The sequence below is a fragment of the Pristiophorus japonicus genome, chromosome 9, assembly GCF_044704955.1.
Source record: "Pristiophorus japonicus isolate sPriJap1 chromosome 9, sPriJap1.hap1, whole genome shotgun sequence".
Taxonomy (NCBI): Eukaryota; Metazoa; Chordata; class Chondrichthyes; family Pristiophoridae; genus Pristiophorus; species Pristiophorus japonicus.
Window position 1 is genome coordinate 224334296 of NC_091985.1, and position 25664 is coordinate 224359959.

Consider the following 25664-nt stretch of genomic DNA (forward strand, 5'->3'; position numbering starts at 1 on the left):
GAGCAGGGGGATTGGTCCCCAGTGTTTGGGCCAATAATTATCCCTCAACCAACAACACTAACACAAGAAATAGGAGCAGGAGTAGGCCATTTGACCCCTCGAACCTGCTCCGCTGTTTAATAAGATGATGGGTGATCTAATCATGGACTCAGTTCCATTTCCCTGTCCGCTCCCCGTAACCCTTTATTCCCTTATCACTCAAAAATCTGTCTATCCCCGCCTTAAATATATTCAAAGACCCAACCTCCACAGCTCTCTCAGGCAGAGAATTCCACAGATTTACAACCCTCTGAGAAGAAATTCCTCCTCATCTCGGTTTTAAATGGGCAGCCTCTTATTCTGAGACTATGAGCCCTAGTTCTAGATTCCCCCTATGAGTGGAAATATCCTCATTGCATCCACCTTGTCAAGCCCCCTCATTATTTTATATTTTCGATAAGATCACCTCTCATTCTTCTGAACTCCAATGAGTATAGACCCAACCTACTCAAACTATCTTAATAAGTCAACCCCCTCATTTCAGGAATCAACCTAGTGAACCTTTTTTGAACAGCCTCCAATTCAAGTATATCCTTCCTTAAATACGGAGACCAAAACCGCACACAGTACTCCAGGTGTGGCCTCACCAATATCCCGTGCAGTTGTAGCAGGACTTCTCTGCTTTTATACTCTATCCCCCTTGCAATAAAGGCCTTGCTGTATACAACCAGCGCCTCACTGCTAACCTGATGACCCTTGATGACCCCGAGATGCAGAATGCCCACAGCGCTTGGTCTGCCATCCAGGCCACCATAACCAGTGCCTGAGAAGAGACGCTCGGTCACTCAACCAGGAAACACCAGGATTGGCTTGATGAGAATGACCAGGAGATCCAAGAGGTAATAAATCGCAAGTGCAGGGCATTTCTGAACCTAAAACAACAACCCAACTCGGAAGCAGCAAAGCAGCATTGCAGACGGCTTAAGGCCAATGTCCAACAAAAAACCCGCGAGCTCAAGAACAGATGGTAGGTGGAGAAAGCACAGGAGATTCAGCAGCTGGCCAACAGCCATGATGTGCAAGAATTCTTCACCGCAGTCAAGGCTACCTACTGCCCATGCATCCAAGGCCCCACCCCACTGCTGGCCAGGAATGGGGAGATACTCATCAAGGACACCGAGGCAGTCAGGATCCACTTCGAAGATCTCCTTAACCGACACTGTCTTTGACTCGAGTGTCCCCGCAGCATGCTACCCCCCACCATCTCAGCAAAACCCCAGCCCTGCACGTGGTAGAAAAGGCCATGCACCAGCTCAAGGACAACAAGGCAACGGGAGCGGATGGAATCCCCACTGCGGCACTAAAGTATGGCGGAGAGGCACTATTGGCATGAATGCATGACTTCATCTCTCTCATCTGGAAGGAGGAGAGCATGCCGGGAGATCTCAGAGATGCAGTAATCGTGACCATCTTTAAAAAAAGGGGACATGTCTGACTGCGGCAACTACTGAGGAATCTCCCTTTTATCAGCCACTGGGAAAGTTATCGCTAGAGTCCTCCTCAACCGTCTTCTTCCTGTGGCTGAGGAGCTCCTCCTGGAGTCACAATGTGGATTTCATCCATTACGGGATACAATGGACATGATCTTTACGGCACGACAGCTGCAAGAAAAATGCAGGAAACAGCACCAATCCTTGTACATGTCCCTCTTTGACCTTACAAAAGCCTTTGACACTGTCAACTGCGAGGGACTATAGAGTGTCCTCCTCCGTTTCGGCTGTCCCCAAAAGTTTGTCACCATCCTCCACCTGCTCCACGACAACATGCAAGCTGTGATCCTGACCAATGAATCCAATACAGACCCAATCCACGTTCAGACCGGGGTCAAACAGGGCTGCGACATCGATCTTTCTCGCTGTCATGCTCCACCTCACACTCAACAAGCTCCCCGCTGGAGTGGAACTAAACTCCAGAACCAGTGGGAACCTATTCAACCGTCAGCGTCTCCAGACCAGATCCCAGATCATCCCAACCTCTATCGTCGAACTACAGTATGCGAACGATGCTTGCATCTGCGCACATTCAGAGACTGAACTCCAAGTCATAGTCAACATCTTCACTGAGGCGTACGACAGCATGGGCCTTACACTAAACATCTGTAAGACAAAGGTCCTCCACCAACCTGACCCCACCACACAGCACTGCCCCCCAGCCATCAAGATCCACGGCGTGGACAACGTGGGCCACTTTCCATACCTCGGGAGCCTATTATCAGCAAAGGCAGACATCAACGACGAGGTTCAACACCGCCTCCAGTGCGCCAGTGCAGCCTTCGGCTGCCTGAGAGAGTGTTCGAAGATCAGGCCCTCAAATCTGCCACCAAGCTCATGGTCTACAGGGCTGTAGTGATATACGCCCTCCTGTATGGCTCAGCGACGTGGACCATGTACAGTAGACACCTCAAATCGCTGGAGAAATACCACCAAGTATGTCTCCGCAAGATCCTGCAAATCCCCTGTGAGGACAGATGCACCAATGTCAGCGTCCTCGATCAGGCCAACATTCCCAGCATCGAAGCACTAACCACACTCGACCAGCTCCGTTGGGCGGGCCACGTTGTTCGCATGCCTGACACAAGACTCCCAAAGCAAGCGCTCTACTTGGAAATCATACACGGCAAGCGAGCCCCAGGTGGGCAGAGGAAATGTTTCAAGGGCATCCTCAAAGCCTCCTTGATAAAATGCAACATCCCCACTGACACCTGGGAATCGCTGGCCAAAGACCACCCTAATTGGAGGAAGTGCATCCGGGAGGGCGCTGAGTACCTCGAGTCTCATCACCGAGAGCATGCAGAAAGCAAGCACAGGCAGCGGAAAGAGTGTGCGGCAAACCAGTCCCACACACCCTTTCCTTCAACGACTGTCTGTCCCACCTGTGACAGAGACTGTAATTCCCATATTGGACTGTTCAGTCACCTAAGAACTCGCTTTTAGGGTGGAAGCAAGTCTTCCTCGATTTTGAGGGACTGCCTATGAGAGTGATTATGACCCTGTGCAGTTATAGCAGGACTTCTCTGCTTTTATACTCTATCCATCTTGCAATAAAGGCAAAGATTCCATTTGCCTTCCTGATTACTTGCTGTACCTGCATACTAACTTTTTGTGTTTCATGCACAAGGACCCCCTCTGCACTGAAGCACCTTGCAATTTTTCTCCAATTAAATTATAATTTGCTTTTCTATTTTTTCTGACAAAGTGGATAACCTCACATTTTCCTACATTATACTCCATCTGCCAATTTTTTGCTCACTCACTTAACCTGTCTATATCCCTTTGCTGATTTTTTGTGTCCTCACAATTTGCTTTCCCACCCATCTTTGTGTCATCAGCAAACTTGGTAACATTACATTCGGTCCCTTCATCCAAGTCATTAATATAGATTGTAAATAGTTGAGGTCCCAGCACCGATCCCTGTGTCCACTAGTCACTGTTTGCCAACCGAAAAATGACCCATTTATCCTGATTCTCTGTTTTCTGTTAGTTAGCCCATCCTCTATCCATGCTAATATATTACCCCCAACCTGGTGAACTTTTATTTTGTGCAGTAACCTTTTATGTGGCACCTTATCAATGCCTTCTGGAAATCCAAATATACCACATCCACTGGCTCTCCCTTATCTACCCTGCTCGTTCCATCCTTGAAGAACTCCAGCAAATTTGTCAAACATGATTTCCCTTTTGTAAAACCATGCTGACTCTGCTTGATTGAATTATGCTTTTCCAAATGTCCTGCTACTGCTTCCTTAATAGTGGACTCCAACATTTTCCCAATGACAGATTTTAGGCTAACCGGTCTATAGTTTCCTGCTTTCTGTCTGCCTCTTTTTTTAAACAGGGGCGTTACATTTGTGGTTTTCCAATCTGCTGGGACCTCCCCAGAATCCAGGGAATTTTGGTAAATTATAACCAATGCATCCACTATCTCTGCAGCCACTTCTTTAAGGACCCTAGGATGCAAGCCATCAGGTCCAGGGGATTTGTCCGCTTTTAATCCCATTATTTCACCGAGTACTACTTCTTCAGTGATAGTGATTGTATTAAGTTCCTCCCTCCCTATAACCCCTTGATTATCCGCTATTGGGATGCTTCTAGTGTCTTGTACGTGAAGACCGATACAAAAGATTTGTTCAAAATGTCTGCCATTTCCTTGTTCCCCATTATTAATTCCCCAGTCTCATCTTCTAGGGGACCAACATTTACTGCTCATTCATCACATTGCTGATTGTTGGATATTGTGCCCAATATGGCTGCCGCATTTCCTACATTACAACAGTGACTACATTTCAAAGAACTTCATTGGCTGTGCAGCACTTTGTGACCTCTCAGGTGGTGAAAGGCGCTATAGAAATGCAAGACTTTCCTTCCTTCTTATTGATGGATGAGATTTGTTTGGAATGATGCTCGAATGATGCATTTCCATGCCTAAGAAGGAGAAATATGACGCACATAGAGAGAAACAGACACACAACAATGTGCTCCACACACAATGAATGGCTTTGAAATGTTACTAATCAACAAAAGGGGCAGTCAGGTTTTTGACAGGGCAGTGAAATAAATGAGTTTGCGATGGTTGAGAGAATGGTGTTAACCAGGATGTGTGAATAAGTCCCTTCCCTTCCTCTAATGGTACCACAGAATCTTAGTAGTTCACTGCACAGAAAGAGGCCAATAGGCCCATCATCCGTGCTGGATCTGTGCTGGAAGAAACTAAAGCTAATTGCACTGGTCCGCTCTCTCCGCATAGCTCTGTATCATCCTTGCCTTGTTCCAATGGTCCCTTAAAAGATGTAATGGTCTATGTCACAAAACTGCAACCTAACTCACTTCACCTCTCTTCTCTTTCTGTCTCAGACAGTACCTAACTCACTTAAATCCTTCTATTTTCTGATCTCCCTCTTTGGGAGAAATAACAGTTTTACTTCCCCTCATTTCTCCCAGTGATAAACCCTCAGTCCGTCTCCTCCTTAGTGAACGTGTGAAAATTCAAATATTCTTTAAAATGAGAATTGGGAACAGTCATATTGAGATGCTGAGTTCTTGGTGCTGTCAGGGTGAGGCCTGTGTGTGGGTCTTGGTGCTGTCAGGGTGAGACCTGTGTGTGGGTCTTGGTGCTGTCAGGGTGAGGCCTGTGTGTGGGTCTTGGTGCTGTCAGGGTGAGGCCTGTGTGTGTGGGTCTTGGTGCTGTCAAGGTGAGGCCTGTGTGTGGGTCTTGATGCTGTCAGGGTGAGGCCTGTGTGTGGGTCTTGGTGCTGTCAAGGTGAGGCCTGTGTGTGGGTCTTGATGCTGTCAGGGTGAGGCCTGTGTGTGGGTCTTGGTGCTGTCAGGGTGAGGCCTGTATGTGGGTCCTGGTGCTGTCAGGGTGAGGCCTGTGTGTGTGGGTCTTGGTGCTGTCAAGGTGAGGCCTGTGTGTGGGTCTTGATGCTGTCAGGGTGAGGCTGCCCTCACAGACAGGAAGCCTGTTCATGGCGATAACATCAAACTGACGCCTGCTATTTCATTCTCGGGCAACACGACTTCCTGTTGCCGGCTCCAAACCGCATCTATTTATGAAGCCCAGAAAGATGAAAAAGAATGAAATAAAGAGACTTAAAAGTGAAGGAGACACAAGGTGATGAGAGACAGAAAATAAATCCAGGGACCACAATCTGGTGGAAACATCTGAGAAGGCGGCCTGTATCTGGCCACACATTGTGGTGACATTTGTAAATGAGCCTATCGTTTGTGTTTGGAGTCTCCATTCCCGGACAGGACTGGCGCTGTGTGTGGATCAATCACTCAGCTCCCTCTGCTCTCTGAAGCCGGGAGATGGGAGTTTGCTCCCTGTCAGTTTATATGAGGATATTTTTTTTTATGCAACAAGTTGTGATCTGGATTGCACTGCCAGAAAGGGTGGTGGAAGCAGATTCAATAATAACTTTCAGAAGAGAATTGTATATTGACTTGACTGAAAAATAACTGACAGTGCTATGGGGAATGATCAGGGCAGTGGGGTAATTGGATTTTCCTTTCACAGAGCCAGTACAGGCACGATGGGCCGAATGGCCTCCTTCTGTGATGTATCATTCTGTCTCTCACCACCTTGTGTCACCTTCCCTTTTAAGTCTCTTTCCCTATTTATTTCACTCTTTTTCATCTTTCTGGGCTTCATAAATAGAGGCAGAGACTGCAACATTGGACAGAATACACCAGCTGGGGCCTAATCTGTGAATTATAAAGCTTTAGCAATAACGTCCTTGCTTCAGTATGAAAACAGTGGGCAAAATAAACAGGTATTTACTCCCAGTAGAGTTTCTGTCCCTTCTGGAGAAGGCAATGAACTGTCTATTTTAACACCAGAACCTCCCTTTGTTGCAGTGACACTAAAAACCCAGGGAGTAATTTCCACCTTCACTCCCGGGCAGTAATCCTGCCCCAGGATCAATGACCTGGAATCTGCTAAAGGGTCCGGGGCCTTACTTAGGGCCTGAACAGGGCTCACGGCAACTTTCAGCTTTCAGTCCGCTTCAGCCCCTTTATTGTTACACCAGACCTCGCTTCTGTTGTTACCACTTCCCCATATTATTCTTCAACCAGATCCCATTTCCACTCTTGTAACACTACACACCCTCCTGGTTAATATTACACCAACCACACATCTATTGTATAGGAACAGGAAGAGCCTGTTCAGCCCATCGAGCCTGTTCCGCCAATCAATAAGATCATAGCTGATCTGTTCCATAACTCCATCTATCCTTCTTGGCTTCATATCCCTTAATCCCTTGACTAGCAAAAATCTATCACTCTCAGATTTAAAATGATTGATTGAGTATCTACGGCTTTCTGTGAGGGAGTTGCACGCTTCTACCATATCATCATAGGCAGTCCCTCGGAATCGAGGAAGACTTGCTTCCACTCTTAAAATGAGTTCTTAGGTGGCTGAACAGTCCAATACGAGAACCACAGTCCCTGTCACAAGTGGGACAGATAGCCGTTGAGGAAAAGGGTGGGTGGGACTGGTTTGCCGCATGCTCTTTCCGCTGCCTGCGCTTGTTTTCTGAATGCTCTCGGCGATGAGACTCAAGGTGCTCAGCGCCCTCCTGGATGCACTTCCTCTACTTAGGGCGGTCTTGGGCCAGGGATTCCCAGGTGTCAGTGGGGATGTTGAACTTTATCAGGGAGGCTTTGAGGGTGTCCTTGTAACATTTCCTCTGCCCACCTTTGGCTTGTTTGCCGTGAAGGAGTTCCGAGTAGAGCGCTTGCTTTGGGAGTCTCGTGTCTGGCATGAGAACGATGTGGCCTGCCCAGCGGAGCTGATCAAGTGTGGTCAGTGCATCAATGCTGGGGATGTTGGCCTAGTCGAGGACGCTAATGTTGGTGCGTCTGTCCTCCCAGGGGATTTGCAGGATCTTGCGGAGACATCGTTGGTGATATTTCTCCAGCGACTTGACGCTTCTACCACCCTTGGTATGAATAAGTGTTTCCTAACTTCTCCCCTGAATGACCAGGCTCTGATTTTAAGGCTAGGTCCCCTTGTTCTAGACTCTCCCACCAACAGAAAAGGTTTCTCTCTGCCCTATCAATTCCTTTCAAAATGCTAAAAATCTCCGTCAAACCACCTTCTATATTCCAGAGAATACAAGCCAACCACACATCTATAGTTATTGGACAAACAGAAAGACTTGCATTTGTACAACACCTATCATAACCTCTGCACCTTTACAACTATTTTTGTTGTAAATATTAATCAAGTGACCCCTGATTAAAGGGGGGTGGAGGCACTAAAACCGACAAAATAAACCAATTGAACTTTGGACGGTAAACTTAAATCAAATTAAAATTTGGTTGCCGGGGGTGATGATGCACTCCAGTGCCCACCTCTTGCGGAAGGCTGTAAGCATGCTGGTGGACACCGCATGCTCCATCTCCAGGGACACCCTGGCTCGGATGTAACCACGGAAGAGAGGCTGAACGACTCCCTCGACCACCCGCTGCCTGGACCGGTTGATGGCCACGCCCAGCAGTAGTCCTATGAGGAGACCCTCCGACCTACCCACTCCCCTCCGCACAGGGTGCCCAAAGATCAGGAGTGTGGGACTGAAGTGCAACCAGAATTTGAGGAGCAGCCCCTTCAAATATTGGAAGAGGGGCTGCAACCAACATTGTACATTAACATGGAATGTTAGCACCTTTACAGCCAATGAAGTGAAGTCACTGTTGTAATGTAGAAACTTAGCAGATATTTTTTTTCCACAGTAAGATCACACAAAGGGCAATGTGAGATGACAAGATAATCAGTTTTTAGTTAATTTGGGTGCAGGGTAAATGGACGCAGAGGAGGCCTTGGTTCAACACCTCATCGGAAAGATGACACTAGTGCAGCACTCCCTCAGCACTCAGGGAGTGTCGGCCTAGGTTATGGGCTCGGGACTCTGGATGGGAATTGAACCCATGATCCTCTGACCCAGGGGTGAGTGTGCTACCACTGAGCCAAGGCTGACACAAACTGTTCCCTGTTCCCATTACACTAGACCGTGCCTGTGTTATTACACTAACCCCACCCATTCATACTGCAGTGGGCCTTCACTCTGTTATTAGACACTCGGCAAACCATTTGCAGTTATAACAATAGGCCCTGACTTGCACGCACTATTAGATGAAACACAATCTTTGTTTTGTTGCACTAGATACTGCCTGTGTGACCATCACACTAGATCCAGCATTGTGTTCAGTGTAACACTCGAGTCTGCCTGTTATTCATCATAGGCGGTCCCTCGAACGAGGATGCCTTGCTTCCACAAGAGTTCACAGATGTTTGAATGAAGGACCCGATATTCCAGTCCTGAACTCCAATTGAAGGATTTTTTTAATGTGTGGTGACCATTGCACATCAGCTACCACACGGACTTAACAGAGCTAAGCCTTTATCCAGTGACAAGGATTGAACCAGGGCCACTGGAGACCTGAACATAACAATAGTTATAATAATAGAGGCATGCACTAGAACTGGAATAACAGGGGCAGGTTATTTTTCAATCAAAACAGAAGCCGTGTCTAGTGGAACAATTCCAGAGACACTTCTGGGCCCTGTACTCTCATTCGCCGCACCGTTATTATTGGATCAAGCACTGTCTATGTTACTCTCACAGTGAGCCATGCATTTGCTGTTATTACTCTGGTCCCTGTCTCTGCTTTTGTTGTATGAGACCCTGTCTCTGGAATTGTTCCATTAGACACGGCTTCTGCTTTGATTGTAAAATAACCTGCCCCTGTTATTCCAGTTCTAGTGCACACCTCTATTATTATAATTATTGTTATGTTCAGAATAACTCCACAAGACAGTATACTGTAAGCTCAAAATGGTGTGACCTTAGTCTCTTTAATAAAACTCCAGAGTGCCAAAGCAGCATGGCAGACAACCTTTTATACTTGCTTGCACGAGGTGTGCAGGTGATCCTTGGGTCTCTGACAGGTGAGCCCTCTGGTGGCAAGTCTTACACAATTATAAAGTTTACAGACATAACAATTATAGATCTTGTCTCTGTTGTATTCAATAGAGTATGTTTCTGGTATTGCTAAAGCAGACCCGGCTTCTGTTAGTGTTTCACCTCTTTCTTTTATTATTACACAAAATATCGTTTCTTTTATTATCTCACCAAGATTGGTTTCTTCTCATTTTACGCTGAGCCCAGTCTCAGTTATTGCTGCACTAGACCATTCCCAAAAATGTTGGAAGTAGTTGGGGAGGAAACAGTGAAGGTAGCAGTCAAGAAAAGAAGACTGGAGACAGAAATAGAGAAATACTCTGGAGAGTGGCAAGTGTTTCATTCCTTTCCAAACAAAGGACATAATAAGTCAGAGAATTACAGATTTATTAACCTCACATCAGGTATAGGTACATTTTCATTTCTACCATCACTTGCACCAACCATCCCACACTGGAGGTAAATAAGAACCTATGAACATAAGAAATAGGAGCAGGAGTAGGCCACACAGCCCCTCGAGCCTGCTCCGCCATTTAATACAATCATGGAAGATCTGATCATGGACTCAGGTTCACTTCCCTGCCCGCTCTCCATAACCCCTTATTCCCTTTTCATTTAAGAAACTCTCTAATTCTGTCTTAAGTTTATTTAATGTCCCAGCTTCCACAGCTCTCTGAGGCAGCGAATTCTACAGATTCACAACCCTCTGAGAGAAGAAATTTCTCCTCATCTCAGTTTTAAATGGGTGGACCCTTATTCTAAGATCATGCCCCTTAGTTCTAGTCTCCCCTGTCAGTGGAAACATCCTCTCTGCATCCACCTTGTCAAGCCCCCTCATAATCTTATACGTTTCGATAAGATCAGCTCTCATTCTTCTGAATTCCAATGAGCAGAGGCCCAATTTACTCAACCATCCCTCATAAGTCAACCCTCTCATCTCCGGAATCAACCTTGTGAACCTTCTTCGAACTGCCTCCAAATCAAATATATCCTTTCGTAAATATGGAAACCAAAACTGCACGCAGTATTCCAGGTGTGGCCTCACCAATACCCTGTACAACTGCAGCAAGACTTCCCTGATTTTATACTCCATCCCCTTTGCAATAAAGGCCAAGATTCCACTGGCCTTTCTGATCACTTGCTCTACCTGGATAATAACCTTTTGTGTTTAATGCACAAGTACCCCCAGGTTCCGCTGTATTGCAGCACTTTGCAATCTTTCTCCATTTAAATAATAATTTGCTCTTTGATTTTTTTCTGCCAAAGTGCATGACCTCACACTTTCCAACATTATACTCCATCTGCCAAATTTTTGCCCACTCACTTAGCCTGTTTATGTCCTTTTGCAGATTTTTCGTCTCCTCCTCACACATTGCTTTTCCTCCCATCTTTGTATCATCAGCAAACTTGGCTATGTTACACTTGGTCACTTCCTCCAAGTCGTCAATATAGATTGTAAATAATTGGGGTCCCAGCACTGATCCCTATGGCACCCCACTGGTTACTGCTTGCCAACCCGAGAATGAACCATTTATCCTTACTCTCTGTTTTCTGTTCATTAGCCAATCCTCTATCCATGCTAATATATTACTCCCAACCCTCTGAACTTTTATCTTGTGCAGTAACCTTTTATGTGGCACCTTGTTAAATGCCTTCTGGAAGTCCAAATATACCACATCCACTGGTTCCCCTAACAGACTCGAGGGACTGAATGGCCTCCCCCTGTTCCTTATGTAACAGACTCAAGGGACTGAATGGCCTCCCCCTGTTCCTTATGTAACAGGCTCGTGGGACTGAATGGCCTCCTCCTGTTCCTTATGTAACAGGCTCGTGGGACTGAATGACCTCCTCCTGTTCCAATGTAACAGACTCGAGGGACTGAATGGTCTCCTGTTCCTTATGTAACAGACTCGAGGGACTGAATGGCCTGACCCTGTTCCTTATATAACAGGCTCGAGGGACTGAATGGCCTGCCCCTGTTCCTTATGTAACAGGCTCAAGGGATTGAATGGACTCCTCCTGTTCCTTATGTAACAGGCTCGAAGGGATGATTTGCCTCCAGGTTCCATGTGCTGAAAGGCCTCCCCAAGTTCCCAGATCCAGGGACTGTTCTTCCCCATTGTTTTGGAAATAGCATCGGGCAGTAAACAGCTCAATGCTTCTTGCCCACCAGCTCTCTGATCAGCGCTCCTCGCGCTGATTATGTTTTCTCATCTCGCTCAAACCTCCCAAAATGTTACTTTCTTTTCCATCACCTCTAGAGTTATTACCCAAGTTTGCATCAAGCAAATCGTGATCTCACCAGTAACAGCACTTTCCCGACGGTTATCCACGAGGATGCTTCTGACATTTCCTTCTGCGTAATTGTTAACCACCGTAAGTAACTGAAAAGCTTCATTTCTACAGCAACAGCAAACACTTGCATTTATGACAGATACAGAATGAATCCCTCACTCACTCATCATCATAGGCAGTCCCTCGGAATCGAGGAAGACTTGCTTCCATTCCTGAAGTGAGTTCTTTGGTGGCTGAATAGTCCGATATGAGAGCCACAGACTGTCACGGGTGGGACAGACAGTCGTTGAGGGAAGGGGTGGGTGGGACTGGTTTGCCGCACGCTCCTTCCGCTGCCTGCGCTTGACCTCTTCACACTCTCGGCGTTGAGACTCGAAGTGCTCTACGTCCTCCCGGTGAACTTTCTCCACTTAGGGTGATCTTTGGCCAGGGACTTCCAGGTGTCAGTGATGATGTCACATGTTATCAGGGAGGCTTTGAGGGTGTCCTTGTAAGGTTTCCGTTGCTCACCTTTGGCTCGTTTGCCGTGAAGGAGCTCCGTATGGGGCACTTGTTTTGGGAGTCCCGTGTCTGGCATGCGAACTATGTGGCCTGCCCAGCGAAGCTGATCGAGTGTGGTCAGTGCTTCAATGCTGGGGATGTTAGCCTGGACGAGGACACTGATGTTGGTACATCTGGCCTCCCAGGGGATTTTCAGGATCTTGCGGCGACATCGTTGGTGATATATCTCCAGCGACTTGAGATGTCTTCTGTACATCGTCCATGACTCTGAGCTATACAGAAGGGCAGGTATTACTACAGCCAAGTAGACCATGAGCTTGGTGGTAGGTTTGAGGGCTTGGTCTTCGAACACTCTTTTCCTCAGGCGGCCGAAGGCTGCACTGGCGCATTGGAGACGGTGTTGAATCTCCACATCAATGTCTGCTTTTGTTGATGAGAGGCTCCCGAGGTTGGGAAATGGTCCACGTTGTCAAGATCCACTTAGATCCACTCGCTCACTGTACCCCTGACTGACAGAGACAGAATGAATCTCACACTCACTCACTGTACTCCTGACTGTCAGATACAGAGTGAATTCCACACTCACTCACTGTACCCCTGACTGACAGATACAGAGTGAATTCCACACTCACTCACTGTACCCCTGACTGACAGATACAGAATAAAACCCACACTCACTCACTGTACCCCTGACTGACAGATACAGAGTGAATTCCACACTCACTCACTGTACCCCTGACTGACAAATACAGAATAAATCCCACACTCACTCACTGTACCACTGACAGATATGGTTTATGTAATGTACTAATAGCTCGTCTCTATTCCAAATATTTCTGAATCGCATTCCTCCAATATAATGTGAAAAACTATTGGCTGTTGGGGTCGTCTCTGATCTGTAAATTTCACAGATATAGGATAAAAAACACTCTCACATACCAGAAACTGACAGATACAGAATGAATCCCTCACTCACTCACTGTATCCCTGACTGTCAGATACAGAGTGAATTCCACACTCACTCACTGTACCCCTGACTGACAGAGACAGAATGAATCCTTCACTCACTCACTGTATCCCTGACAGATATGGTTTATATAATGTACTAATAGCTCGTCTCGATTCCAAATATTTCTGAATCGCATTCGTCCAATATAATGTGAAAAACGATTGTCTGTTGGGATCGTCTCTGATCTGTAAATTTCACAGATATAGGATAAAACACACTCTCACATACCAGAAACTGACAGATACAGAATAAATCCCGCACTCACATACCAGAAACTGACAGGTACAGAATAAATCCCGCACTCACTTACCCCAGAATGAGAGATACAGAATAAAACACACACTCACATACCAGAAACTGACAGGTACAGAGGAAACACCCACTCATTTACCCCAGAATGAGAGATACAGAATAAAACACACACTCACATACCAGAAACTGACAGGTACAGAGGAAACACACACTCACTCACCCCAGATTGAGAGATACAGAATGAATCTCACATTCACATAGCACAAACTGACATATAAAGGTAAAAATCCACACGCAGATACCAGAAACTTGACACCCCACACATCTACCACAAACTGATGGTACAGAAAAAAAACACAATCACATCCCAGAAACTGACAGGTACATATTAATTCCTACACTCACACAGCAGTAACTGACAAGTACAAAATAAAACCCACATTCACATAGCAGAAACTGACAGGTACAGAATGCAATCCACACTTAGATAACAGAAAGTGACCGATTCAGATTAAAAATACAGTCACATATCAGAAACTGACAGGTGCCGATTAAATCCCATACTCCCATACCGGAATCTGACAGATACAGAATAAAATCCATACTCCGATCCGAAAAACTGACAGATACTGGTCAATATCCAACACTCACATACCAGAAGCTGACAATCTAGTTTAAAGTACACACTGATGTACCAGAAACTGACAGATACAGAATAAAACCTACACTCATATATCAGAAACTGACAGGTACAGAATAAAACCCACACTCACATATCAAAACTTGACAGGTACACAATAAATCCCAACTCACATAGCAGAGACTGACAGGTACAGAATAAATCTCACATTCACTTCACAAAAACTGACAGGTAGAGTATGAAACCCACACCCATGTATCTGAACAATAATATGCAAGTAAAACCCATACACTCTTGTCGGAAACTGACAGGGAAACACACACGCCAGAGGCTGACGGAATGAGTAAAACAGTTTAGGCACTCGTACCCCAGTGTCAGACTCACACAATCGTTTTTTTCAGTTATTCGGATGATAACTAACATGTTCTCAAGGTGGCCCATTAAATTAGTGATAAAAGCAACTTGTGAAATAATCCTATTTTTGCTAATTTAATTTGTGACAAAAAGATGGTCTGAGCATGCGCTAAATACATGCTGCTCCTCCCCTCCCCACACAGTGTTTAAACCGACGGGAAGGGCCCATGTGAGCTCCCCTCCCCCAGCTCTGTCAGTCGCTGCCGTTTCCTCTGTGCTGGGCTGATGATCATTTAACTCAGATATCCCAGGCCCGAGTAAGGGAGCAAACAGCAGCCTTCTTACAGCAGCTCATCGCATTGGGACTGTGTCCGCAGATGGGCTTTGAGTCGGGGTAAGTTCAGCGGCAGTCGGGGGCTGTTTGTAAGAGGTGGAGTGGAGCAGGAACTAGTTCTGGAACATGGAGTGAGTGGGGGAAGTGGGAGCCCATTCTCGGGCTGTGTGTACAGTGTAAGGTAACAGAGAAAGTAAATCACCTCGCTCTTTCAAATCATTGCTGCTTTCTTTCCCCAAATCAGTAATGAATGTTCCTGATTCAGTTCCAATCTCAGTGTCTGTTGTTCTTGGACATTGAACAGTGGAAACACAGCCTGAGAGTGAGGATGTGAGGAGTTTCACAAAGTGCATCTATTGCAGGCACCAGAAGAGGAATGTGACAGGAGACATTTCATAAATGGGTTATTTTGTTTTGGTGCGTTGAATTCTCCAGAATCGTGTTGAAGGTGATCGAGAGATACATTGTCGCCCCCTCAGAAACATCAGGATTCGGTCACTGTGACTTTCTGTTAATGACACAGGCCCTTAACTCGGTTCCAATAGACTGAGAACAATTGTTGTACAGCCCAGGTACCTGTGGTTATATTCCAGGAAGCGATTCAGAATTTTACAGATAGTCCCATGGGAGTGGGAGATATAAACCTGGACTGTGCCAATCGGGTGTTCCCATTCATGGACCAGTGCTGGGTTTGGGTTGTGTCTGGATGCTGATAACTTACTATAGAACCATCCTACACACCTGGTGTGGTGAACCTGAGTGTCGCTGTACTGCAGTGAGGTCAGACAATGTCACTGTTTGTATCACGGATTCCTCTCTCCAGATACTTTACTTTATTATAAACATATACATTCATTACACTTTATTTTTATATTCTCTCCATCACCTGTCCATATCATAACTAATAGTGTTCTCCTATTATTATTCTCAGAGCAAAATACTTCACCAAGCCAGAATAAATGTGATCTTTCCTCCACCCGGAACACAAGGAACAGTGCAGGCAGCTCCTTCTCACACACAGTAAGTACATTATCACTCACAGAGCGCAGAGACACAGAACTGACCTCAATCATATTGTCACAGGCAGCAGAAGCTGTCAGTCCCACAGTAATCCAAATTTCCAGAGTTATGTTATGAATCCCACAGTCACTTGGAGAAGTACAATAATGTGTTGTTTCAAAGTCCAATCATATTGCACTGAACGGCAGATCCAATTTCACTCCCTTACTCACACACATGAACAGATAGACACTGACACAATGTCAATCCATATTGATGTCTGTACAATGACTCTCAAACCCAACAGCTAACATACAAGAGAAGAGAAATGGACGAAATGGATTTAACCAAAACTCCTCCTGAGACAGTCATCGATAATCGCAAACTATCATCCGCCTACAGCAGGTGGAGAAGGAACTAAATCCAACAGTCACACAGAGCAAGAATAGCTCAGTACAAGAGACTATCAATTACATAATGAATCTCACATTCACACACATCACCAGTCTAACAGATACATAATCAATCCCACACTCTCACATATCACCAGTCTAACAGATACATAATCAATCCCACACTCACACACAGTACCAGAGACTGAGAGAAACATAATGATACACTCAGACACATTGAATGACAGATTGAGAGAGAATCACAATCACCTCCAGTACCTGAGATTGACTGACTGACTGATAGTGAAACCCACATTCCCATACCAGGCCCTTACAGCTACAGACAAATACTCACACTCACATTCCAGAGACCGATAGATAGAGTAATACCCACACTCATATTCCAGAGACCGATAGATACAGAATAAAACCCACATTCACAGATCAGAAAATGACAGGAACTGTGTAAATCTGACACTCACATACCAGAGAATGTAAGACACAGAATGAAACCCACACTCACTTACCAGTAATTGACAGGTACAGAGTGAAAACCTCTCTTCCATACCATAAACTTACAGGTATAAAGGAAAAGCCACACTCGCTAACCAGAGACTGACAGATACAGAATAAATACTACACTCACTGGTGGGCATAGTCTACAGGCCCCCGAACAGTAGCTACACTGTTGGATGGAGTATAAATCAAGAAATAATGGAGGCTTGTAAAAAAGGAACGGGAATAATCATGGGCAATTTTAATCTTCATATTGATTGAACAAATCAAATAGGCCAAGGTAGCCTTGAGGAAGAGTTCATCGTATGTATCCGGGATAATTTCCTTGAACAGTACGTTGCGGAACCAACTAGGGAGCAGGCTTAGATCTGGTACTGTGTAATGAGAACATAAAAACATAAGAAATAGGAGCAGGAGTAGGCCATTTGGCCCCTCGACCCTGCTCCGCCATTTAGTAAGCACATGTCTGATCTGATCATAGACTCACCTCCACTTCCCTGCCCGCTCCTCATAACCCTTTATTCCTTTATCGCTCAAATATCTGTCTATCTCCGCCTTAAATATATTAAATGGCCCAGTCGCCACAGCTCCATGGGGCAGAGAATTCCACAGATCTACAACCACATGAGAGAATAAATTCCTCCTCATTTCAGTTTTAAATGGGCAACCCCTTATTCTGAGACTATGTCCCAAAGTTCTAGTTTCCCCTATGAGTGGAAATAGCCTCATTGCATCCACCTTGTCGAACCCCCTCATTATCTTTTATGTTTCAATAAGACCCGCCTCTCATTCTTCTGAACTCCAATGAGTATATGCCGAACCTACTCAACCTCTCTTCATAATCAACCCCCTCATCTCTGGAATCAACCAAGTGAACCTTCTCCGAACAGCCTCCAATTCAAGTATATTCTTCCTTAAATACGGAGTCCAAAACTGTACGCAGCACTCCAGGTGTGGTCTCAACAATACCCAGTACAGTTATAGCAGGACTTCTTTGCTTTTATACTCCATCCCCCTTTGCAATAAACACCAACGTTCCATTTGCCTTCCTGATTACTTGCTGTACCTGCATACTAAGTTTTTGTGTTTCATGCACAAGGACCCGCAGGTCCCTCTGTACTGCAGCACTTTGCAATTTTTCTCCATTTAAATAATCTGCTTTTTTATTTTTTTGCCAAAGTGGACAACCTCACACTCTCCCACATTATATTTTGGACGGACTCCACTTGGAACTTGCTGAGGCTAGGGTCCTGGTGAATCGAATAACTAGGGTTGCCGAGGGAGCTTTAACTAATCAGTTGCGGGGGTGGAGGGGGGGAGGGTTCAGGTGAGCAGAAACCTAAAAGCTCAAAGAACAAGATGAAGGCAATAGAGCAGGGTAGCATTGGGGGAAACAAAAACCAAAGCGTGACAGGAAAGGACATAAGAGTGTATCAGAAACTGGGGCCATAGCAGGAGAAAAATCATGCTGACTCTGCTTGACTGAATTATGCTTTTTCAAATGTCGTGCGACAGATGTTAGGCTAACTGGTCTTCTAACACTGTTGTGAAGCACCTTGGGATGTTGTACTACGTTAAAGGTACTATATAAATAAAAGTTTATTTAATAATAATGGAAAGCTGCAGGGTTGTGCGCTGCCACCAAGATTCATCGAGATGTCGAGCGCATGTGTGGCCATCTTTGCAGAGGAGCAAAGTGTGGGCGGGGCTACAGGGTCCCAGTGAACCCAGCCAGAGTCAGCACCTTCAGGGGAGGGAGAGGGGAACCAGTGAGTGTAACACTGAACCCAGCCAGAGTCAGCACCTTCAGGGGAGGGAGAGGGGAACCAATGAGTGTAGAATTGAACCCAGCCAGAGTCAGTACCTTCAGGGGAGGGAGAGGGGAACCAGTGAGTGTAGAACTGAACCCAGCCAGAGTCAGCACCTTCAGGGGAGGAGAGGGAGGGGAACCAGTGAGTGTAGAACTGAACCCAGCCAGAGTCAACACCTTCAGGGGAGGGAGAGGGGAACCAGTGAGTGTAGCACTGAACCCAGCCAGAGTCAGCACCTTCAGGGGAGGGAGAGGGGAACCAGTGAGTGTAGAACTGAACCCAGCCAGAGTCAGCACCTTCAGGAAAGTAGAAAGCGGTGAACCGGAGAGTGTAGAACCCTGACAAAGTAGATGGTGAAAACTGGGAGTGGAGGACAAGCTGTCTTCAGACGTGCGATGTGTTTGAATTTCAGCACAGGGAGGACGGAGAGTGTATGAGACGGGAATTTACAGCTTTGGAGGAACAAGAGAGGCAAGAATGTTTCATAGAATCTAGAATTGTCTGTTCTGAATTTCTGTCCTGTAATTGCAGTAATGGTTTTTGTAAACTCCTTTTCCATGGTATTAGAATGGAAGGATTTGCAGACGGGAAACTCAAACCAATATTCGCATCAAGATCTGACCGAATCACTCGATTCCTCAGGACCTGAATATCATCGGCCTTTGAATGTGGAAGGAGAAATGTTTGTCTGTTCTGTCTGTGGGAACAGATTTCAAACATCAGTGTGATTGGAAAAGCACCGAGACACACACAGCCGAGTGAGAGTGTTCCAGTGCACTGACTGTGGAAAGAGCTTTAACCAGTTACACAGCCTGAAAAAACATCGCACCATTCACAGCGGGGAGAAACTGTATACGTGATCTGTTTGTGGACGAGGCTTCAACTGATCATCCAACCTGGAGAGACACAAGGACACCCGCACCACGGAGAAACCGTGGGAATGTGGGGACTGTGGGAAGAGATTCATTTGCCTGTCTGATCTGGAAGTTCATCGGCGCAGTCACAGCAGGGAGAGGCCATTCACCTGCTCAGTGTGTGGGAAGGGATTCACTACCTCATCCGACCTGCTGGTACACCAGCGAGTTCATACCGGGGAGAGACCGTTCACCTGCTCTAAGTGTGGGAAGGGATTCACTACCTCATCCGACCTGCTGGTTCACCAGCGAGTTCACACTGGGGAGAGACCATTCACCTGCCCTGAGTGTGGGAAGGGATTCATTCGGTCATCCTTCTTGCTGGTACACCAGCGAGTTCACACCGGGGAGAGGCCGTTCACCTGCTCCATTTGTGGGAAGAGATTCACTCAGTTATCCCACCTGCTGAGACACCAGCGAGTTCACACTGGGGAGAGACCGTTCATCTGCTCTGAGTGTGGGAAGGGCTTCACTCAGTTATCCAATCTGTTGACACACCAGCGAGTACACACTGGGAAGAGATCATTCATCTGCTCTGAGTGTGGGAAGGGCTTCACTCAGTCATCCTACCTGCTGATACACCAGCGAGTTCACACTGGGGAGAGGCCATTCACCTGCTCTGAGTGTGGGAAGGGATTCACTGTGTCATCCCGCCTGCTGAGACACCAGCGAGTTCACACTGGAGAGAGGCCATTCACCTGCTCCGTGTGTGGGAAGGGATTCACTCAATCATCCAACCTGCTGAGACACCAGCGAGTTCACAAGTGACAGCAGTGTTTGGATTCTGCTGTTATCCCAGACTGAATTGTGTCCATTCTGACAGTTGGGGTTTCTTTCTGCTGATACTGATTACCGCTATAACTGGGCTGGAGTTTAATATTCTGGATATTTGACCAATTAATCAATGGGAAATGGGTCAGATAAAAATAATGCTGATTGTGTTTGCATCCTGTTTAACTGTTTAAACAGCTTTCTTCAAATACTGAAAGCTGCAATAATGGAGCTAAACTTTGTTGAACAATTGATGATAAAGTGAATTGAATCTGCTGGTTGGTTTTGAATTTCTCTGGGATGGAGCTGGACATGATGTGCCTTGAAATACCGCCGGTGTCCAGTAGATGACGCTGTCCCTCCAATTAACCTCGACTGAGAGGAGCGTGACTGCCCCCTAGAGCAGGAGGAATGAGGGCAGCTCAGCGTCAGACACTGAACATACTGCACCCCCACAGTAACATCACACACTGCCCCTTCCCTGGGGCAGCTCAGAGTCAGACACTGATCTCACTCTCCCCACAGGGACATCACACACTGCCCCCTCCCTGGGGCAGCTCAGGATCGGACACTGAACATACTGCATCCCACAGGGACATCACACATTGCCCCCTCCCTGGGGCAGCTCAGGATCAGACACTGAACATACTGCATCCCACAGGGACATCACACACTGTCCTCTCCCTGGGGCAGCTCAGGATCAGACATTGAACATACTGCATCCCACAGGGACATCACACACTGCCCTCTCCCTGGGGCAGCTCAGGATCAGACACTGAACATACTGCATCCCACAGCGACATCACACACTGCCCTCTCCCTGGGGCAGATCAGAGTCAGAACTTGGAGGGGAGGATCCAGTTTTTGTGGACGATGTAGGAACCCACAACATAGGTAGGACTAGAAATGAGGTTCTGCTCAAAGAATTGGAGGAATTGGGGTCTAAATGAAAACGCTGAACCTCAAAGGTAATAATCTCTGAATTGTTACCTAATCCACATGCCAAATGGTGTAGGGATAAGCAGATTAGAAAGTAAATGCGTGGCTCAAAGAGTGGTGTGGGAGGCATGGGTTTGCTTTATGGGCACTGGCACCAGCACTGGGCAAAGAGGGAGCTGTTCCACTAGGATGGGCTTGACATGAACTGGGCAGGAACCAGTGTCCTGGCGAATCGAATAACTAGGGCAGTAAACAGGGCTTTAAACTAATGAAGGTGGGGCAGGGAGATCCAGGAAAGTACAGCACGGTTTAGATCGAGAAAAAGCAACAAAAGACATGCCAAGACTCAAGAGCAGAACAGAGTTTTGGGTAAAAACAAACAGAGTGGGTCAGGAATGGACAGAGAGACATTACTGACTGAGGAGACATCAGAGAAAAATAGAAAAAAGCCAAAACTAAAGGCACTATATCTGAATGTACAAAGCATTCACAACAGAATAGATGAATTAATAGCGCTGATAAAAATTAATAGATTTAATCTAATAGCCATTATGGAGACGTGGTTGCAAAGTGACCACAGTTGGAAACTAAATATTCCAGGATATGGAACTTTTAGAAGAAATGGAAAAGGAGGAGGGGTAGCCCTGATAATACAGGATGGGCTAAAGACAGTAGAGGAAAATGATCTTAGCTCATAAAATCAAGAAGTAGAATCAGTTTGGGTGAAGCTAAGAAACAGCAAGGGGCAGAAAACATTGGTGGGAGTTGTTTATAGGCCCCCAAACCACAGTGGTAATGTAGGGCACAGTATAAATCAGGAAATTAGAGGTGCATGTAACAAAGGTAATACAATAATCATGGGGGACTTTAATCTGCATATAGACTGGGCAAACCTGTTATATATGTAGACTATAGATATACTCTCTGTGTAGTCACTGTATAGTTGCATAAGTTGGAGACTTTACCTGATGTACTGTCAATAAGGTTTACACTGTGTACATATTATGCTGGCACCACTAGAGGGTGCAACTGGTGGAGACCGGGGTTTCCTGCCCTGGTGGCAGGGGCTTTATAAAAGCAGAGCCACCATGCAACTGCCTCACTCTGCAGTTTGGAATAAAGGACCAACGTCACTACAGTTTGAGTACAACACATTGCCTCGTGGAGTCATTCATAAGTGCATTACAAACATAATAACTGATGATGAGTATACAGACTTTCATGCGATTATGGCTATCTTTGGCACACTGAGAGACTTCACAGAGGGTGATGATTGAGATGCCTTCACGGAAAGGCTCGAGCATTATTTCATGGCAAACGACCTGGCAGGGGAGATGTACTCATTGGCGGAGAAGCGCAAGGCTATACTGCTCACCAGTTGTGGGCCCGAGGTCTCCCGCCTCATCAGGGACTTGCTGGCACCCACGAAGGTCAAGGATAAGACATACGATGAGCTGAGTGAACTAATTCGCGACCAACTAAAACCAAAGGAGAGCATCCTCACGGCCATACACAGATTCTACTCTCACCACAGACCTGAGGGCCAGGAGATTGCAAAATATGCTGCGGACCTCAGGAGACTTGCGGCACCATGTGATTTTAGCATGCATCTCAACAAAGCATTGCGAGACATCTTCGTTATGGGAATTGGCCACGAGGGCCTCCTTCAAAAGCTATTATCGGCCGACACCACAGTAGACCTGCAGAGGGTCATCAGCATCAGTCAGGCGTTCATGACCTCGACCTGCAGCACCAAGCAAATTATTCATCCTGTGGACTCAAACCCGACAAGTACTGTACACAGAATTGCGCCTTTCACAGGCAAGACTGTAGAATGTGGCTCTGCCCAGGGCAGAGAGCACAGACCTCAGGGTTGCAGAACTCAGAGTCCGCCAAGGGGTGCTAATCGAGTAGCATCATGCTGGCATTGCGGAGGAAACCATAGGGCTAACCAGTGTCGGTTTGCTGAGTACGTATGCAAAGCCTGTATCACGAAGGGCCACCTCCAGTGTATGTGTAAAAGAAATACGACTTACCCAGTGGGCATATGATAATTTGGCCAGAGTGGCAGCTCAACCCCAAGAAGAAGTGTATGAAGTGTATACCTGCACCACCAATTGTCCTCCAGTGAAAATAGAAGTCGAGATGAACGGCGTTCCAGTCTTCGGAGCAAGCCAGTCAGTGATGAGCCAGGATGCCTTTGAGAGTTATGGAACAAAAAACGACCCGAGCTGGTTTCATTACAGGAAAAGTTGCGCACATACACCAAGGAGCTGATCCCAGTCCTTGGTAGTGCGGTTGTAAAGGTAATCCATAATGGCGTGGTGCACAAGTTACCTCTGTGGATTGTTGCAGGTGATGGTCCAACACTACTCAAAAGAAGGTGGATGGGGAAGATACAGTGGAAATGGGAAGACCTCTTCACTCCGGCAATCGATGTCCCCCATGCTCAGAGGCAGAGCAAAACCTCACTGTCGCTCGGGCCAGGCACCAGAGAACAGACCAGCACAGCGCCTGAGGCACAGACCATCCATCAAGACTGCGTGACAATGATCCGACCAGAACGATCTAAAAGCACCTTCCCAGCTCCAGTGGCAGGACTCCTGGGGAGGAAGATCGAATTTACAGGCACTCTTCCAGCTTTTGTGGCAGAATCGCGGGAGAGAAGGATCAAGGCAGTCGACCTTGAGGACAGAGGCAAGATGGCGTCCCTGCTGCAGTGAGGTGCAGCATGGCTGAAAAAAAAGAAGGCCATGGCCATACCACGAGGACTTGATTGGGGTAAAGACAGCAGGGTTCTCTTAAAGGAGACCTGCAACCAACTGAACTTAAAGAGACATTGCATGCATGGTAATCAATGTAACGAACTGATTAAGATTTTGAACAAAATGTTGCAAAATATCGGGAATAGAGTGTCCCCAAAAGTAGCAAACGAGCGAATTCGGGAGGGTAAAGGTGCTGATCCTGAAACCCTGCCCCAGGTCTATCCCATGCTGTAGGCACCCCGAATGGCACTATTCGCCACGGACCTGGAAACGGAAATGGCGCCAATACGCGCAGTCAGCCGCCATTGCCCACCACTCGGGTGGAGACGGCGCAGCCCCCAGACCCAGTCGCTACCTCGGCCATGTCCTGGAGCGAAAAGTCAGAACCAACGAGTTCCCCGAATGGGAACTGGAACAGCCAGGTTCCCAACATCATTAGAGAGCAGGCAGAAGATTCTGCAGCCCTCAAAGGAGGACAGGAAGGCCACACACATCTGTGGCTCTGCCCACCATTAGGCAATGGCAAAGGCCCTGAGTCCTGGCAAAGTGAGCGAACCGAGCCCACCCCAGTAGCAGGGGGTGCAGCGCCGCCATCAGACGACCAGGACCCCATCCAGTTTCTCTGGAACCAGCGTCCTTGCATACCTGTACTGCTACCTGAGTACTGACCATGACTGAACCATGAATGCAATCTACCCAATCCTGGCGCATGACCGTAAAACGTAACTATGTAAGTCCCTGAACCAATTAAAAAACTTTTCTGTAAAAACCTTTCTTTGTACTTTCACTGTGTCTAATCCTATATGTTAATGTAATGGGCCAGCTGCATGATCTCATTGTGGGGGGCAGGGGGGGGGGGCGGCGGGGCGGGGGTGGGGAATGGATGTTTGGACACACACATGGATCACACACACAACCCACTGGAATCACCACTGCATCATCGGACCATCCAAACTGGTAACCACTACCCAAAGTTGTGGCAAAAGGACTTGGGGGGTAACAGGGCGAGAGCCAAGCCAAAGCACAGCCAAGGTGCAAGGGCTACTGGCACTTAAGTCTGGGGAGAGCTAAGCCAGAGCACACAGTGCAAAGGTAATTGGCAGAAAGGACTTGAGGGAGAATGATGTTATATATGCAGACTATAGATTTACTCTCTGTGTAGTCACTGTATAGTTGCATAAGATGGAGACTTGTTTACCTGATGTACTGTCAATAAGGTTTACAATGTGTACATACTATGCTGGCACCACTAGAGGGTGCAACTGGTGGAGACTGGCGTTTCCTACTCTGGTGGCAGGGGCCGTATAAAAGCAGAGTGACCATGCGGCTGCCTCACTCTGAAGTTTGGAATAAAGGACCAAGATCACTACAGTTTGAGTACAACACGTTGCCTCGTGGAGTCATTCATAAGTGCATTACAAATTTGCAGTAATATTGTGGAGGACGAATTCATGAAAGGTATACAAGATGGTTTTCTAGATCAATATGTTGAGGAACCAACTAGAGAACTGCTTATTTTAGATCTAGTATTGAGCAAGAAGAAAGGGTTAATTAACCTTATAGTAAATGGGCCCTTAGGGAAGAGTGACCATAATATGACAGAATTTTACCATTAAGTTTGAAAGTGATTTAGTTAAATCTGAAACTAGGGTCTTAAATCTAAACAAAGGAAA

The 25664-nt window shown here is 46.5% G+C and overlaps 1 protein-coding gene and 1 pseudogene across 2 annotated transcripts in view; both read left to right on the forward strand.

Annotated features, from left to right (window-relative positions):
* Positions 1-25664, forward strand: part of LOC139273791 (gastrula zinc finger protein XlCGF71.1-like) — a 74518-nt gene that overhangs the window by 26102 nt on the left and 22752 nt on the right. Inside the window, exons 2-3 of one of the 2 annotated variants that reach the window (XM_070890887.1) lie at positions 15816-15904; positions 19170-19332. In XM_070890887.1, coding sequence (XP_070746988.1) covers positions 15816-15843 — 28 coding nt within the window. In that variant the 3' untranslated portion in view covers positions 15844-15904; positions 19170-19332. Of the gene's footprint in view, positions 1-15815; positions 15905-19169; positions 19333-25664 lie in introns of those variants that run through there. The other variant, XM_070890888.1, reaches the window with a different exon arrangement.
* Positions 18448-20284, forward strand: LOC139274167 (zinc finger protein 551-like; annotated as a pseudogene).